Genomic DNA, 16002 nt, shown 5'->3' on the forward strand with positions numbered 1-16002 from the left:
GTTTTTTTGGCAAATCAGATAGAGATAGAAAAATCGTGTGGGGTGAACAGCGTCACAATGTTCACTTGCAAGCAAATAGCAGAAGATTTGACATTCGGCTGGAGCGACCGAAGGACGCAAAATGCATGTTTGATGTTCGGTTGGAGATGCCCTAACAATATATAGAAGCCATAAATCGATAGTTACCGAAGATTTCAGTAGAAAATCACATTAAAGAAACCATTTTCATAGTATAAAACTTCAATTACAAACTAACAGATTTCATTCCTTCGCACTGTATATGGGTTCAGAACAGCCTGCAAGCAATCTACCAAAAGGCATATAAAAAGATGAAGGAACGGTGCTGAAACAGACAACAGCCTAAAACTAACTAAATCTTTACGAAATACTTTTTCATCAGATTACTTCAAACGAAATAATTCAGATAACTTTGTTTGGAGGACGGCTTAGAGTGATAAATCGCCCATACTTGAAATGATGTCATCTAGCTTTCCATCTTCAGCTGTGATTGCTGCACCAATGGCCTCCCTTTGCTTATCCCTGAGAATACTCTCTGCAACTGCTTGCTTCAGCTCAGTTAAGAACTCATCCTCCCGTTCCTTCGCCACTTGAAGATCTGAAACCGCTCTCGTTAGTTCAGGTATCAGCTCATGCTCCTTTCCTTCCTGCTCTTCCTGGAGATCCCACACCCTGAAAATACTCTCCGGTGATTCGATCTCTTTTTGAATTCCCTCATCTCTATCATTACGATCATCCCCTCCAGTGCAGTTCATCCGTGCTCCAACGTGAGCAGAATCTCCCTGATCGTTAGCAATCTCTGGCTTCCCAAGAACCATTTCTTTATCAACCTCCATTTTCTCGCCATTACCTGACTCATCAAGATCATCTGCATTGTTCACCTCGTAGGAATCAGTAAAAGCAGTGACACTATCAATTAGCGCTTCTTTAAGAGAAGCCCAGCTTTCCATGGACAATTCTGGCTCAGCCACAAGGCAAGAGTCCACCCACTCCAAGTCCTCTGGAGAAATCAGTTCTGCCATCGACTTTGATTCTATAAATCCTTCCCATGCGGCAATAGAATCATCATCCAGGATGACCTCCTCCTTCTCATCGTTTCCATCGATGTCATTGAGCAGAGCTGGGGCTATCAAGTCACCTATGTTTTGCATATCTGCATTGCCATAATATAATATCCTTCAAAAAGAACAAACTAAGAGCCAATTTTCAAATTCCGAGAAAAGCCAATGAATTGTTCAGTGGTTGTTCGAGATTTATCATGCAAGAAGACAAGAGAGTCGGTTATTATTACTATTTTTTTTTGCTGGAGCAAACAAACAAACAGTTTATGGGCATGACATTAGTATCTGGCGAAAACGAATTGATGTGGAAAGTGAACTCAGGAAAACGGGAACAGTAGGGTTTGTTAGTAACTCTGCCATTCTCTTTCTATAAAAAGACGAGAAATGTGAAGAAAAAAATCTCTTTTTCCGAGAAAATTGAGTGCTTTTAAAAGAAATTGATTATGGCAAAAAACTTTACCGAAGATTCGTAATAAAAAGCTCTCTTCTCTATTTGACGATGAATTGGCTGTCGCCACAACGTCTCAGAACTCACGAAATTGAAGAGAGTTACTGTAAACGAAAGCAGGAAACCTCTTTCATATTTCCAAATTACAGTGAGGTTATGCCATCTCCGAAAAGAACTTCAAATAGGAAGCTTCCCAGTTTCGAAATGGCCTAAGAGCTTTACAACTCCACAACTGCGTTATAAAAGGCAAACATGGAGGCCAATTCCATAACTTCCTTATAAAAGGCAAACAAAAACACGTGCAAAATATAAAAATGTTTCCGTTGCCGGGACTCGAACCCGGGTCTCTCGGGTGAGAGCCGAGTATCCTAACCAACTAGACTACAACGGATTTGAAATATTTTTTAAACCTATAGTTAATTAAATAAAATCTCAATCGAAACAATCGATTTTTATGATAGAATTCTGAACAGGAAAGACAAATTTTAATAATTAAGTAAATTTATAAATGGTAATTTTGAAGACGTTTAAAATTGATGCCTATTGTAATTTTTAAGTAAAATGGATAAACTATCAAAACAATTATAATCTTTGATGTGAAAAAGTTAATTATTTTTTCACCGATCTAAACAAATTCTAATCGAAGAAGAAATTTTATATGATGGTGCTCCGCTCACATGATCATGTAACTGTTGTAGAAGAAGTTTTACGTTGTATCAGTAAATTTATAGGTATTGAAAATTATATATGTTTTGCGGCGGCATGCGATACAAGCAATTTGAATGGCAGGAACGGGAGGGAGCCATCTTTGACATGATCGTGATCAGCATTGTGGTAGTATATGCTCAATGGAGGTCGACTACTCGAGTAAATACAAGGAGAGGACGACTTGAATAAAGATGAGAATATTTATGGATAATGAAATAATGTCGCTTTTTACGTTTTTTTTTTTATAATAGAAAGGATGAAGATATTTTTTATATATAAATGGTCAATGAAATGATAGCTACTTGCAATATTGACTAATGTGGAAATAAGAAATATTAATTCATTAATACTTTTTAAATTTAGGCTTGAACAAGTAAAATTCTAGTAGAAAATATTGTCAAATAGTCCCTAATATTGATTATTGAATATAAATGAATGAGGGTGAATTATTTCCTCCTAACAAAAGGAAATTAATATTTTTCATACTAATAAAATTTTAATAATATAGAATAAAAACTAATATAGGTAACTATTGTTAGAAATAATTAGGAATATTAATTTAAAATGTTTTTGTTGGATTTCATACATGAGAAAATAATAAATGATGTGCACAGTGTTGAATTCTTAATAAATCAAACAGATGAATAATATTATTCAAAAATGAGTAACTTTTTATTTTAAAAAATGAAAGAGTAATGTTCACATGCTCAAAATAATTTTTTAGCTAATTGGATGGATAACGCGTGCCACATTTCATTCATTAAATGACATATCTTCAAGTCATTGGAGATTTATTTTGAGCTTTTTGTTAAGCAACATATAGCTACTCTAATAAAAGAGTTAAAGAGTATAATCTTTTTTTTTTAGCTTGAGAAAAGTTCATCTCTCGATATTCATATCCACCTTTTACTTTATTTGAATGAAGTCTTCAAAGATTGCTCGACTCTAGTTAAATTAATTTCACTAACGTTTCTATCCGCAAGAATGCTTGCTTCATCCGCAATCATCTCATCTTCATAACCTCCATCCTCTCATTGTTCCTCGTTTCATCCCCCTTAAGTAATCCGTTTTCGAAAGAAATCCAACTTTTTCATGATTAATTTTTGTTCAACCATAAGAGATGAGTCCAGCAAAGTCAAGTTTTCTGAAAAATTAGCTCCTCCATTAATTTTTCTTTTATAGGACAATAAAGGGTTCCTACATCTTCTCCCTCACATTGAATTCTTTGAATGAAGAAGCTATCAATTCACCTTTGGTATCATATACTTGCATACTAATTAGAGTAACTTCATTCAAAAATGATCAAATGATAGCCAAATTGTGAATTTCAAATCAAACAGTTGTACTCATATTTAAAAGTATTACTAAATCATATGTTAGTGCAAAGCAACAAAAAGTTTGAATACAATATGATATTAATCTTTTCATGAAACATAAAATTTTGGAAAAGAACTTAGGATGATGAGGAAGGGGGAATTGCGATTTGTGAGCAATAAGGAAAACTTTAAACCAAAGAATTAATGGGAGAAAGAGCAAATAGTTGGGCTAGTTCCTCAACCATGATGCCATATTTCAAATCTTTTAATGATGATTTTTTTGCATAAAAAAAATCTAAATATAGTGTTTTAACATTTTTAATTTCCAAATTCTAAGATCTAACCAATTTAAAAAAAAAAAAACTATTTCATAGGAATTCAAACATGTGTCTTCATGTGAAATTATTTGGTGGGGATTATGTAATCAGCTTTATTTGTTAGGAAAATGGTCACACGAGCTAAATAATAGGTCAAATTCATCGAGATAAAGTCCCCATGTGAGCCCTCCAAAAATAAATAATGACATGATTTTTATGTTTATATGTGCATTAATTTTCCTATAGAGGTGACCTTCCATATTCATGAGCTTTACCTACTCTTTTCATAGCTCAAATAAAGTAGAGATTAAAGGGTTTCTTCCTCCAACATGGTAGTTTCCTTTTTGGCTAAGTAATTGCAAGCTTAGGTTTTGAAGGCACTCCTACTAAAAAATATGATCTCTTATAATTATAGATTTAGGTGATTGGTTTAATAATAGTTATTTTATTAATTCATTCTCTAGTTATATTCATCATCCATGTAATAACACAAGATCAAATTTTGGAAGAATTGCATATTTCAATTTTTTAGTTAATCAATTAGAGTTTCTATAAATTCATCAGCATAAATCAATCCAATGGAAACAATTAAAAATCACATACATCAAAATATAAAATTATATTTATCTCTCAATATTTATGTACAATAGCTAAGAGTTCAATCCACGCATTCATCAGTCTCTCTTTTAACTCCTGACTACAAAAGAATAAAATTAAAGAAATGCAGAAATAAAACAAAATTTGAATCTCAGATTTGTCCTCACTTTATTGGATCCTAACCCCTTCTTGAAAATATATAAAATCAAATAGTGAACTAATAGCTCGGTAGATTATTAGAATCTATAATTAAAATCAATACAAGGCAATAGAAATAGTATACAAGCAATAATTCAATCAATATAAGTATGAACATATAATCATAAGAAAATGTGACAAATAATGTGATCAAATATCTGATAAAAATTAATATATTCCTATCAATATGTACAGAATGATTAAGACTATAACATACTAAAAATTACACAGTAAAAGTTTGCTAAAAATTGAGATATCACAACTTTTATAAATTCTAACCAAATTAAAATTAAGAATACATAAAATGTACAAAATCATTGAAATTAGATATATGCTCAAGAAGAACAAATTTCTCAACTGGACATACTAACAAAAGTAGCTTTATGATCTCCAAACTCGAGCTTCCTCCCTTCTTTCTTTCTCTTTTCTTCTCATTTTTCTTCTTCTCTTCTTTAAAACGAATAAGAATGCTAAAAAGGTATATAAAGAGTTCTATAGTGGAAAGGGATTTTTATGATAAAATTTATTAAGGTTATAAATGTAATTATATCAATTATTTAGTTTTTAGTATGAAATCCCTATAAATCTTCTTATATCATTAAATTCAGTGATCCAAAAATTATTAAAAAAAATATTTATAAAATAGCCCAGAATGTTTAAAAAGTTGTGGTGAAATTAATTTGCAAAACAAACACCTAATGGTCTAAAAAAACTTGTATCAACATATGTCAAACTCTTAAGAAATTACAGTTAAATAAGAAGCTTCTCATTTTTCATATCAACACTACATATAAACTTAATTAGGAAAAAAATTATTATAATTAGAGCACATCAATATCTATGATATGATAAAGATGATTTATAAATTAGACTTTTAATTACTCCTAAAATATTATTTGATTATTATATATTAAAATATATCTTATAGAAATCTAACGGTCATTACAATCTACCCACTTTAAAAAATTATCATCCTCAAAATTTCTCACAATAGATTACTGGTCATACTTATCATTCATATCAACCATCAATCATATCATTTATCAATCAAAATAAATTATGTGTGTATATTAGTCAATATACATGTCAATCATATAATCAAATAAATAGAAATTAATTAATTTTAATATATTTCAATCAAAATAATGATATTTGAAAGAGAAATTATACCAATAGACCTCTCTGGAGCTTCTCTCACTTCCTATTGACTTAAATTGTATACCATCAGCTATATTTGGGGTGCCATCATTATTAATTTTGTGTGTTTCCTATGTTTTTTTACTCGTCTGTCTTCCATTGATCTCGCTTACATAATCTTGACTAGACAATCTAGATCCTATAAATCTTCGATCATATGCCTTTGTAGACTGATCTGTCTTGGACCTAAATCCTCGCTATGGGAAGTTTATCATCTTGTGTATGTACTAACCACATCTAAAGCACTATCCTGTGATCAGATAACACTATCCTATATATCTCCTCCCATATTTGAGACACCCCTGTACACTACTAGCTGGTACCACGGATCTGCTCTTAACATCAATAAATCTACTTCTTTTTTCACTACTTTCTCCTCTTATCATCTCCTCACTTGCTATCTTTTTACTCATATCTTGCTGGGGAATAGCCAAATCATTCTCTACCAGTCTCGCTCTCTCAACTAACTCTAAAAATTTTTGAATTCTCAATGGAACTAACGGATGCCTCAGCTCATCCTTCAATCCTCTCAAAAATCTATAACATTTTTTTCACAGTAGTATTGACTAGTTGGGATGCATATCTGGCCAGTGTAGCAAAATGTACTACATCATTATTCTGTTCCCTTGCTCAAATCTCATAAAAGCTTCCTATATTTGTTGTCAAGTTGATGGAGGTACAAACCAATCCTTGAAGATAGTAACAAACTCTACCTAGGTAATCTCAATATTTATCTTTCCCTAAAATTTCTCCCGTTGTTGTCATATCCACCATATCTGGGCTTCTCCTTCAAATAAAAATATTGTTAGTGACACTTTCTTGTTCTTTGGATATTGCATACCATAAAAAATCTTCTTTATTCTTAGTAGCCAATCTTCTGTTGTTTGTGGCTCTATAGCTCCCGTGAATAATGTTAGTACTATTATATGCATATAAAAGTACTGTAAGCAAGATAACGCATCAGCTATATGTGGTGTTTTTTCTTGTGTCCAATAAAGTAGTCAACCTCTGTAAGAATTAATCATAATCATATAAATCATAATTTTAGGAATCATTTATAACATAAGTTATGTATGTCAAATGACTTCAATATCAAAAGATATCACTTCCTTTACATCAGCGTATCATATTATATCAATATATCTTCATATGCATCCCTTTTCATTTCTTTTAGGATTACACCGCACACGTTATTTTTTTTTTTAAAAGATCATTTGCCCACCCTCATATACAAGGTACTATGTCCATAACTAACTTGAATCATCAGTCAATCATTAATTTCTACCTTGTATTTCTTACATACATATAATTCACAACATATATAACATAATAAATAAATGATATTATGCATAATATTCATCTCATTGCATCGATTTAATGTTTATAATATATATATATCATGACTAGTGTCATCCGTAAAAAAAAAATCATTATACTCATTTTCACATGTATATAATCACAATAACAAATTAATTATACAAAGTATGCATGCAATATATTAGTATTATGATATTTTGATAATTATTTATTCAATTTTTCTATTTATCAAAATTTCTCAAAGTGAGGAATTTTTCCCAAAATATAAAAATACCTCATAAAGTTAAATATATTTCTGTCAGTATGTGGAGAATGAATAAAACTATAACATAGTAAAAATCATATAATGAAAGTTTGCTAAAAAGTCTCGATATCATAACTTTTATAAATTCTGACCAAATTAAAAATTAGGAAAACATTAAATAAAAAAATTACTAAAATTAGATGTAATGTAATAATAGCCTACCTCAAGATGAGCAAATTTTTTAACTAGATTGACCAACAATAACGACTTTATGATCTCCAAACCCTAGTTTCATCTCTACCCTCTCTTTTCTTCTCATTTTCCTTCTTCTCTTCTCTGTTTAAAACAAATAAGAAAAGAAAAAAAATTTATATGCAGAGTTCTATAATGGAAAAGGATTTTAATAATAAAATATATTCAGTATAAATATAATTATATCAACTTTTTAGTTTTTAGCATAAAATTCTTATAAATCATTTTATATCTTCAAATTCAGGAATCAAAAAATTATTAAACAATATCCATAAAATAGCCTAGTATGTATAGAATGCTCTAGTGAAATCGATTTGTACAACATACACATAATTGTCCCAAAAAAATCATGTGTACCGACATGTGTCAATTTCTTAAAGAATTATAATTAAAAAAGAAGCTTCTTGTTTTTAAATCTACAATTCCCATAAAATTAGAAAAAAAAAATTATTATAATTAGAGCACATTAATATATATGATATGACAAAGATGATTTACAAATTAGACATATAATGACTCCTGACATATCATTTGACTATTATATGTCAAAATATTTCTAAATGTCATTATAATCCATTAGGGTTTATATCATCCCACCCTAATCAAAACTCATTATATTATTGAGAACAAATAGTAAGAGCTTTATATATGTTACTAATACAATTATATTATTTTTAAACAAAATTATGGCCAATTATGCTCAATGAAAGAATATCATTGTGTTAAGTGTTTCTTGGTAGTTTTGTAGATCTTATATCCATCATATTACTTGTATGCATTCTTGTATAGTCCTTTCTTAATGTAGGTGTTATCTCTAGCAATGTACTTGTATTTTACTTAGAAATAATTTATCATACTACTAGTGCACAACTTCAACCTTCAAGCTTAATATTTGTTTTGTACACATATGTGCACTTGCATTTAATGAGAGACATTTTATTGTATTTTTAGTATACAATTGCATGCATTACCTAAACTTAATCAATATGCTACATAGCTCAATACATAGAAGCATGTATAGTTATTATGCATAGTGGTGTACTTATATATTACTAAAAGATAATCCATCATATTATTAGGACACAATTATATTTAGCACCAAAACTAAATATAAGTGTGTACTGAGTTGTATACCTTTATTTTACTAAGTGATATTACATAATATTGTTAGCACACAACTATGTATAACACTACACTCAATGTAAGTGTTATAGAGTTTTATGTTTTCATGCTTTATTGAGACATATTATATTATTTTATATAATTATGCATAACATATGTAAGCATATATAGTTGTTATGCAAAACCATGTTCTTATACTTTATATAGAGATAATATATGCATCATATTATTATTGCAGGTGAAAAGGGTAAGATATGAGTGTATTCTTCTTATATAAGAAATTCCACAAAAAGAAACTAGAAAACATATCCAATATGATAAGACTGACAAATTTTATTTCATCCAGTATAAAATACTTAGAGAAGTCGTATCATTAGAGTTAAGTTATGCCAAATTAAGAGAATATGGGTTACTCAATCTCTTACAGGGACTAAGCTCCTTAAGGTTAATTACACTATAGGATACCTTCGAGATTAACTCTTGATAAATGAAGCATGCCTTTACCTTGATATGTGTTGGTTAAAATCAAGCAAGAATTCAAATGATTGTTGACCTTGTAGTGTAATTTATACTCTAAAAAACATCAATCTATAAGGAAAAGGGTAAATCAAGCAGGTAAGATGATTGTCTTTTCATATATAAAGTTTTTTATATTCAGAGTAATTAAACTAGCAAAGACTAAATAAAGGAGTGTAATGAGATTAAAGTGTAATATGTGAGGTGTAAGAAGTTTAAGGAAATGAAGATATAAACCTGTAGGACATCAAGGGTCTATCATTCTCAGGCTATCAAATTCAAAACTATATACCTTATAAGGTAGTCAACCAAAACCAACCACAAAATGCTTTATCACTAATCAATTTTTATGTCATTCATATTTGGCATCATGATTTCATATTGAGAAAAAAATTTCTGAATTCCTAGATAGACAAATTCTAAGAGATATATATGAAAAGATGTAAGGCTTATAATCTATAGAAATATAAAAAATTACCCATTAAATGAGAGAAATGAGATATTTCAATTATATATAACTCAAGCTACTCAATCAAACTCATAATCATGTTTGGGACAAGATAGCTACTACCTAGTGTACTACGAAAAACCTTAAGTATAATAAAATTGATGTATAATAAAAAAAGCCCTATCATAATGAACATTGTATGCAATTTAAAGTTAAATGCCCTTAAGTGAAAAAGGCACTTCTATTATGCATAATGGATACACTATGTCAAGAAGGTGTTTCAACACTTTGGGGTTTTGACCACTAGATGGCCATTTTTTATTTCACTTCAAGGAGAAGCGAAGAGATTAAATATCAAGGATGATATTTTTCGAAGGAGGGGAGGCTTGTAATACCCACTGAAACAATGTGCAGTTGTATCTGTTATGGCTCGATTTGATAATAGTAATGTAAGGAAATGTGCTCATCTTTAATTCTTACACGTGTCTTTGAGTATTTTTGTAGGAATGTGAATGTGTGAAACTATTCTGAACTGGATCCCAATAGTCTATGTGAATGAAACAAAAATTTTAGAATTTTCCCTTGGGAGAGCTGCAATATTAAGGTAGGTAGTGTTGTCATATTGAGTTCTCTATCTTTTAGAGAAATAAGGGGAATGTTGCAGCGCTGCACTCTCTATAAGGAGCATTAAGGCATCAGTTTCTAAAGCACTGTCGTGCCAAGAAAACTTTTTTATTAAAATAACAAATTCCATAAATAATTCAATTTTCCAAATTCTCACCCCCCCCTGCCAAGTGAGTGTTGCCAACTAGAGAGAGAAAGTCAATTTTTCGATGTCAACTCAATTTAGAAAATTATCTAGCTTAAGATGGGTTACATTCTACCTATCTCAATTTAAAAAAAAAAATAAAAAAAAAATCAATTTTTTTATTAAAATTATAAATTTTTAGCTTAGAAATAGGGATAACTTCACATCTGTAAACTTTCACTATATAACTTTTTATATTTTTTAGATATGATCATTTTGAATATATAAATGTTTTTCTAAAAAAATTCTACTAGGTACATTAAAAAGTTCTTTATTTTTAGCAAATTAAAAAATAACTTTAATATAAAAAATAAAATTATAGTATATTTAAAAATTTTAAAAATATTTTAAATGATCCTTAATAATCAGGTGAAATTCTAGAATGATGAAATTTTACTCAGTTGTTGAATATGTTGACTACTAATAAAGTATTATGTGAATTTCTGATATCAATTTATTTACACTTCTTTTGTTGCAATGTAATTATATATGTATTTATCTATTTAAAATGTATGATTTTGTAAAGCTCTAATGTTGGAGGAAGTTTTGTTGTGCTAAATATACCATGAGTCATAAGGGCTTGAATTTTGATATCTATTTTTGATGGGAGTTATAAAGGTCTAAGAGAATTTTGTTACTTTCTATTCTTATATATATAACACATTTATTTACTTTCATTATAATGTCTATTTATTTTTTGTTACCTAATAGCATTACTTTGATCTGTTCCATTGCCCGTTAATCACTATTTTAATTTAGTATGCATAATGACTTAATTATTAAAAATTAAGATTAATCGGTGTGACCTGTTGAGTTGCGTTTGCTCATACATATTTTGCATTCTATTTTAGGTCAGGAAAAGGGGAAAGAGGAAAGAGTAGGTTGAGTAGTTAAGGTTATAGATTCTAATCTATCTTAGTAAGTATAGGTATTTTTTGATTTTGTATGGTCATGGCTATTTATTTGTTTGTCATATTCTGGTATGTAGCCATGTACTACAATGTAAAGATTTTATTGCATAAAACTTAAAAAGTCTTGGTTAGAACATTCTAAAAATAACTTGCTTATTTAATTTAAATGAGAATTTGACTCTTAATAAAACATAACAACAACATCAAGCCTCTATCCCACTATGTGGGGTTGGCTACATGAATCCTTTTTCACCATTATGTCATGTTAAGAATTAAATTCTCATTTAAATCTAATAAAGAAAGGTCATTTGTAATATTTTCTGACTAAGTCTTTTTAGGTCGACCTCAACTTTTCTTAACATAAGTCAAATATAATACATCTACTTTCTTAACAAGGTCATCAGAAGGCAACCGTTTTATGTGACAAAATCATCTAAGATGACTTTCTCTAATCTTATCTTCCACTAGAGCTACTCCAACCTTTTCACGTATATGCTAATTTTGATTCTACCGCCACTATTTTTTATGTTTTATTATGAACTTCTATCTTTGATACTCCAAGAAAATCTTTTGTAACATTCTTAATATCACTATATTTTTTCTTACAAAATATTAACTTCCTTATGCCCAGATAAAATCTTTAGGTATAATTTCTTACTCTCAAAATATTTTTATTAATATTCTTTAAATGCCCCCATCTAATCCTAGAATAATGTTTTACTTTATTTTTTAAATTTCTACCCCTTCATTTTAAAGTTTAAAACTAATAAGCGATGATAAGTATATAACAAATAGCACACAATAAATAAAAATGATTCATATAACTAGTTCCACGTAATAGGATAAAGCTTGATGCTGTTTTTGTACTTCACTATAAGGTTGAGTGTTCTAGAAACTCAACCTTAGATAATTTGGTCGCATAAAACATCTGATTTCTAATAACCCTATTAGGAAAATAGATATATTAAATCTAATCTATGTTAAAAAAGATAGAGATATACTTCAAAAACTTGGTTAAAACTTAAAAATGGCCTTTTCATTTAGATTTAAATGAGAATTCGACTCTTAATATAACACAATGAATAAAAAATGATTCATATAACCAACCCTACGCATTAGGTTAAAAGCTTCTTGTTATTGTACTTCACTAAGAGTTCAAAGGCGCTAGAAATTCTTTATATCTTCCTAATTATACATGATGCTTATGTCAATGATATGTTGACACTTCTCATGACCTCCAACATGAATAATGCCACTATCATCCATGCCATCACAATCATGGCCAACCTGGCCTGATCCTGCCTAAGGGTGTAAATGAGTCAAGTCGAGTCAAGTTTAGGCCCATAACGACCTCGGCTCGCCAGTTGGAAAGCGAGCTCGAGCTCGTTTCACTGTAAACGAGATCGAGCTAGCTCACAACCTAGGGCAGGAATTTTAAAATTTACGCCAGATTTTTAAAAATTAGGCGGGATCAATAAAACTTAAGTATGATTTTTAAAACTTAATTAAAATTTAGAAAGAAAAAAAAATGAAATGTTTAACATTTAAATAAAACTTAGGTAATTTTTATTAATTTTTTAATATTTAAATTTAATAAATAAAATAAAATTATTTAAAAATATTAATATTTATTCGAGATGGCTCGAACTCGACTCGTAAGCTCGATAAGCCCGGCTTGCGAGCCCATAAACGAATCAAGCTCGAGCCGGCTCGGCTCACTTACACCCCTAATCCCACCAACCAATTCCCACGAACTCTTCAGCATTTCTGCAATATATTAACGCGCAAATATATTATAAAAGCCTACATTCATGAATAGGCAATAAATATATACATATAGATATAAAAATATACTTAAGAGCTATTTGGTTTGGTCAATATTTTCAAGTAGCGGGTTGGGTTCAAGGTTCGAAATTGACCCAACACTATTTGGTTCAACCCGAACCGGCCCCATTTTTACAAATGGATCGATTTTTTAAACCTAAACCCAACCCGCAGACACGGCAACACCGACAGTGGCAAGCTGACGGCCAACACAGCAGGAACCGACAGCGTCATCGCTCGGGACTCAGTAGCGGCAGTGGCAGCAAGTCGACGACAGAACACGGCAGCAGCAACGACGGGCAACGCGACACGGATTGGCTTCGCGCGTTCATTACCTCGGGACGCAGCGCAGGATTGACTCTGATAGCAACGCGAGATTGTCTTTGGAAGAGACGGGGGCAACTCTGGTCAAGCACAGGCAGCGAGTATCATTCCAAGTCATTCTCGAGTTTCCGGGTCAACACGAACCCAGCCCAATTTTTAAAACGAGTCAAAAACCCTAACTCAAACCCATCCCAATTCATGTTCGAGTCAACCCAACTCAAAATTTTTTAGTCGGATTTTTGGGTTATGTCATTGACACCCCTATTTCTAAGTGAAGCAACATACTTTTACGCAAACTCAAATTTATTGATTGGTTTACAATAAACTAATAAAATTAAGTATCCATTTGAGATGGTTGTAACTTTTCTAAGGTGATTATTTAATTATTCTGAAGAAAAATACCTTTTTGAAAACTATAATAAAAAGCATCTTCATTGTACAAAATTGTTTTAAAAAATAGCAAAAAATTAGTAGCCAAACAAAAATTTTGATTGCAGTGTTAATAACAAAACATTAAAAAAACTATCTAAAATGAAACCCAAGTAAATTAGTCAACTGTTTACTTGATTACAAATCAGCGGCAAAATTCAGTGAAAACCAGCATAATGCAGGATAACAAAATGATAGCCGAACAATTCACTCAGAAAAGGTAATAATCAGACAGCTCTTTAAAATTTTCAGGTTTTGCACAACCAAAGTAAAAAAGTATATTTTCTTACCAAAACATTTTGTTTCAACTGCGCCAGTTATTCATGAAGTTCAAACAAGATATTCATGAAGTTCAAACAAGATCTATCTTTAATTACAAGCCCCACACAATGGGGAAAGAGTAGTTCAAAACAGAGAAGTTCCATGGTTAAAAAGCCAATGCCGACATATTAAAAGCAGGTAGAGAAATATCACATTGGTCTTGTGGTGAAGAAAGAGAGATCAGATCAGCTGAGGATACTGCTTTGCTTGCTGCCTAACCCGTTGTTTGTATTCCACAGGATCCTGCAAATCCATTTGTTCTTATTAGAAAGATTACATATGAGATACTTATTTCTGACGAGATTACGATTTCATCTTGAGCTGATCTAACCCAAGCTCAAGATCGAGCCTCGTTATTGCTCGATCAAGCCTGGTTATTGCTCGACTCATTAAATTTGAATCGGTCATCAATTGTTGCTTCAATTAGAGCCTAAATCTGATCCAATAGAAATGCTTATATAATATAGATGCAAAAACATATCTGCATTCAATCACACATTGACACATACATGCAACATTTTGATGAGAACTCGAGTTAAAATCAATCTAATCAAAACTCGGCTAAGTCTAGTCGAATATAAGTCAATTTTGACTTATTAGTCAACTCGTTGAGTTTAATCCAAGCCAAAATTTGACATGGTTTTCAAATAATCTTCACAAATTCAAAACCCTGCTTTGAATAAGATGCATCTAAAGCAACTTTCAGACAACAGCTTCTCAACACCTTTATGAAAACGAATAGTGACTAAAGTTTTGTTTGAGACAGCTTTTTTATTGCTTCTTAAAGTAATTTTCTAGTATAAAAGTTAAAATTTTTATACTAGCAAACTATTTCAAGAAGCGGTAAAAAAGCCGTCCCAAACGAAGCCTAAATCAGCCCTCAAAAAAAGAATTTACCAAACAATCCCTAAGGATGGTGATGGAGGCCACTATAGGAGGGCCGATTATATAACCATTTCAGTCACAAGTATAAAAAGGTTATGGGACTTCTAAAATGTAAACCTGAATAAAAAGATGATATCCATCAGTCTGAGCAGGATCAGAAGGATTTGGCTGATCAAGTAAATCCTGTATCCCCACAAGAATTTGTTTCACAGTGATGGCAGGTCTCCAACCCTGCATACAATGAATAATACATAACAGCATCAAAAGTTGTCTGGTACCTCAAAATTAAGGCTTCGTTTGGGACGACTTTCTTATTGTTCTTAAAACAGCTTTCTAGTATAAAAATTATAATTTTTAAACTAAAAAGTTATTTTAAGAAGCAATAAAAAAACCGTCTTCCCAAACGAAGCCTAAGTCATCGACCTCGCAGAAGTGGCCAAAGAAGTGTGCTTACACTATCCTCGTTGAGAATTGAAAGGCAAACAGTACCGGAGGGGTAAACATTTGGATGGAAGAAACCTTGTGGAAATCTGCACTTGGGAGGCTTGCTTGGGTAGTCCTCACTGAAGTGGAGTGTGAGGGGGTAGTGACCACCATCCCACTCAGTCTGCAAAAAGTAATTTTGCGCCTTAGCAGTGTCCCATGCCACAAATATGGAAAAGGTTTGATTATAAATCAGCCTCGAGAATCTAATTAGCATTTAGCTAGTTCGAATACATTGGTGGCAAAAGAAGGGGGGGG

General features: G+C 31.1%; 2 protein-coding genes and 1 non-coding gene across 3 annotated transcripts in view; all 3 read right to left on the reverse strand.

Moving 5' to 3' along the window:
• Positions 1 to 197: 197 nt before the first annotated feature.
• Positions 198 to 1746, reverse strand: LOC110108940. The gene is made up of 2 exons (XM_020839808.2): positions 1540 to 1746; positions 198 to 1171 (listed from the first exon to the last, which is right to left on the reverse strand). Exon 2 carries the CDS (start codon positions 1167 to 1169, stop codon positions 447 to 449), a length of 723 nt encoding a protein of 240 aa, XP_020695467.1. The 5' UTR covers positions 1170 to 1171; positions 1540 to 1746; the 3' UTR covers positions 198 to 446.
• A 99-nt stretch (positions 1747 to 1845) lies between these two features.
• TRNAE-CUC lies at positions 1846 to 1918 on the reverse strand. The gene has a single exon. It is a non-coding gene; the product is annotated as a tRNA-Glu (tRNA).
• Positions 1919 to 14261: 12343 nt separating this feature from the next.
• Positions 14262 to 16002, reverse strand: part of LOC110108934 (SUMO-conjugating enzyme SCE1) — a 21158-nt gene continuing 19417 nt past the window's right edge. Inside the window, exons 4-6 of the mRNA XM_020839795.2 lie at positions 15716 to 15868; positions 15379 to 15492; positions 14262 to 14619 (exon numbers count right to left, since the gene is read on the reverse strand). Of these exons, the coding sequence (XP_020695454.1) occupies positions 14557 to 14619; positions 15379 to 15492; positions 15716 to 15868 (330 nt within the window). The 3' untranslated portion in view covers positions 14262 to 14556. The remainder of the gene's footprint in view (positions 14620 to 15378; positions 15493 to 15715; positions 15869 to 16002) is intronic.

This window comes from Dendrobium catenatum, unplaced genomic scaffold (assembly GCF_001605985.2).
Source record: "Dendrobium catenatum unplaced genomic scaffold, ASM160598v2 original_scaffold_71536, whole genome shotgun sequence".
In the NCBI taxonomy this organism is placed as follows: Eukaryota; Viridiplantae; Streptophyta; class Magnoliopsida; order Asparagales; family Orchidaceae; genus Dendrobium; species Dendrobium catenatum.

What these genes read in the sequence shown, in the direction of transcription:
- LOC110108940 (XM_020839808.2), bottom strand. Translation starts at nt 1,169, where the DNA reads ATGCAAAACATAGGTGACTTGATAGCCCCAGCTCTGCTCAATGACATC.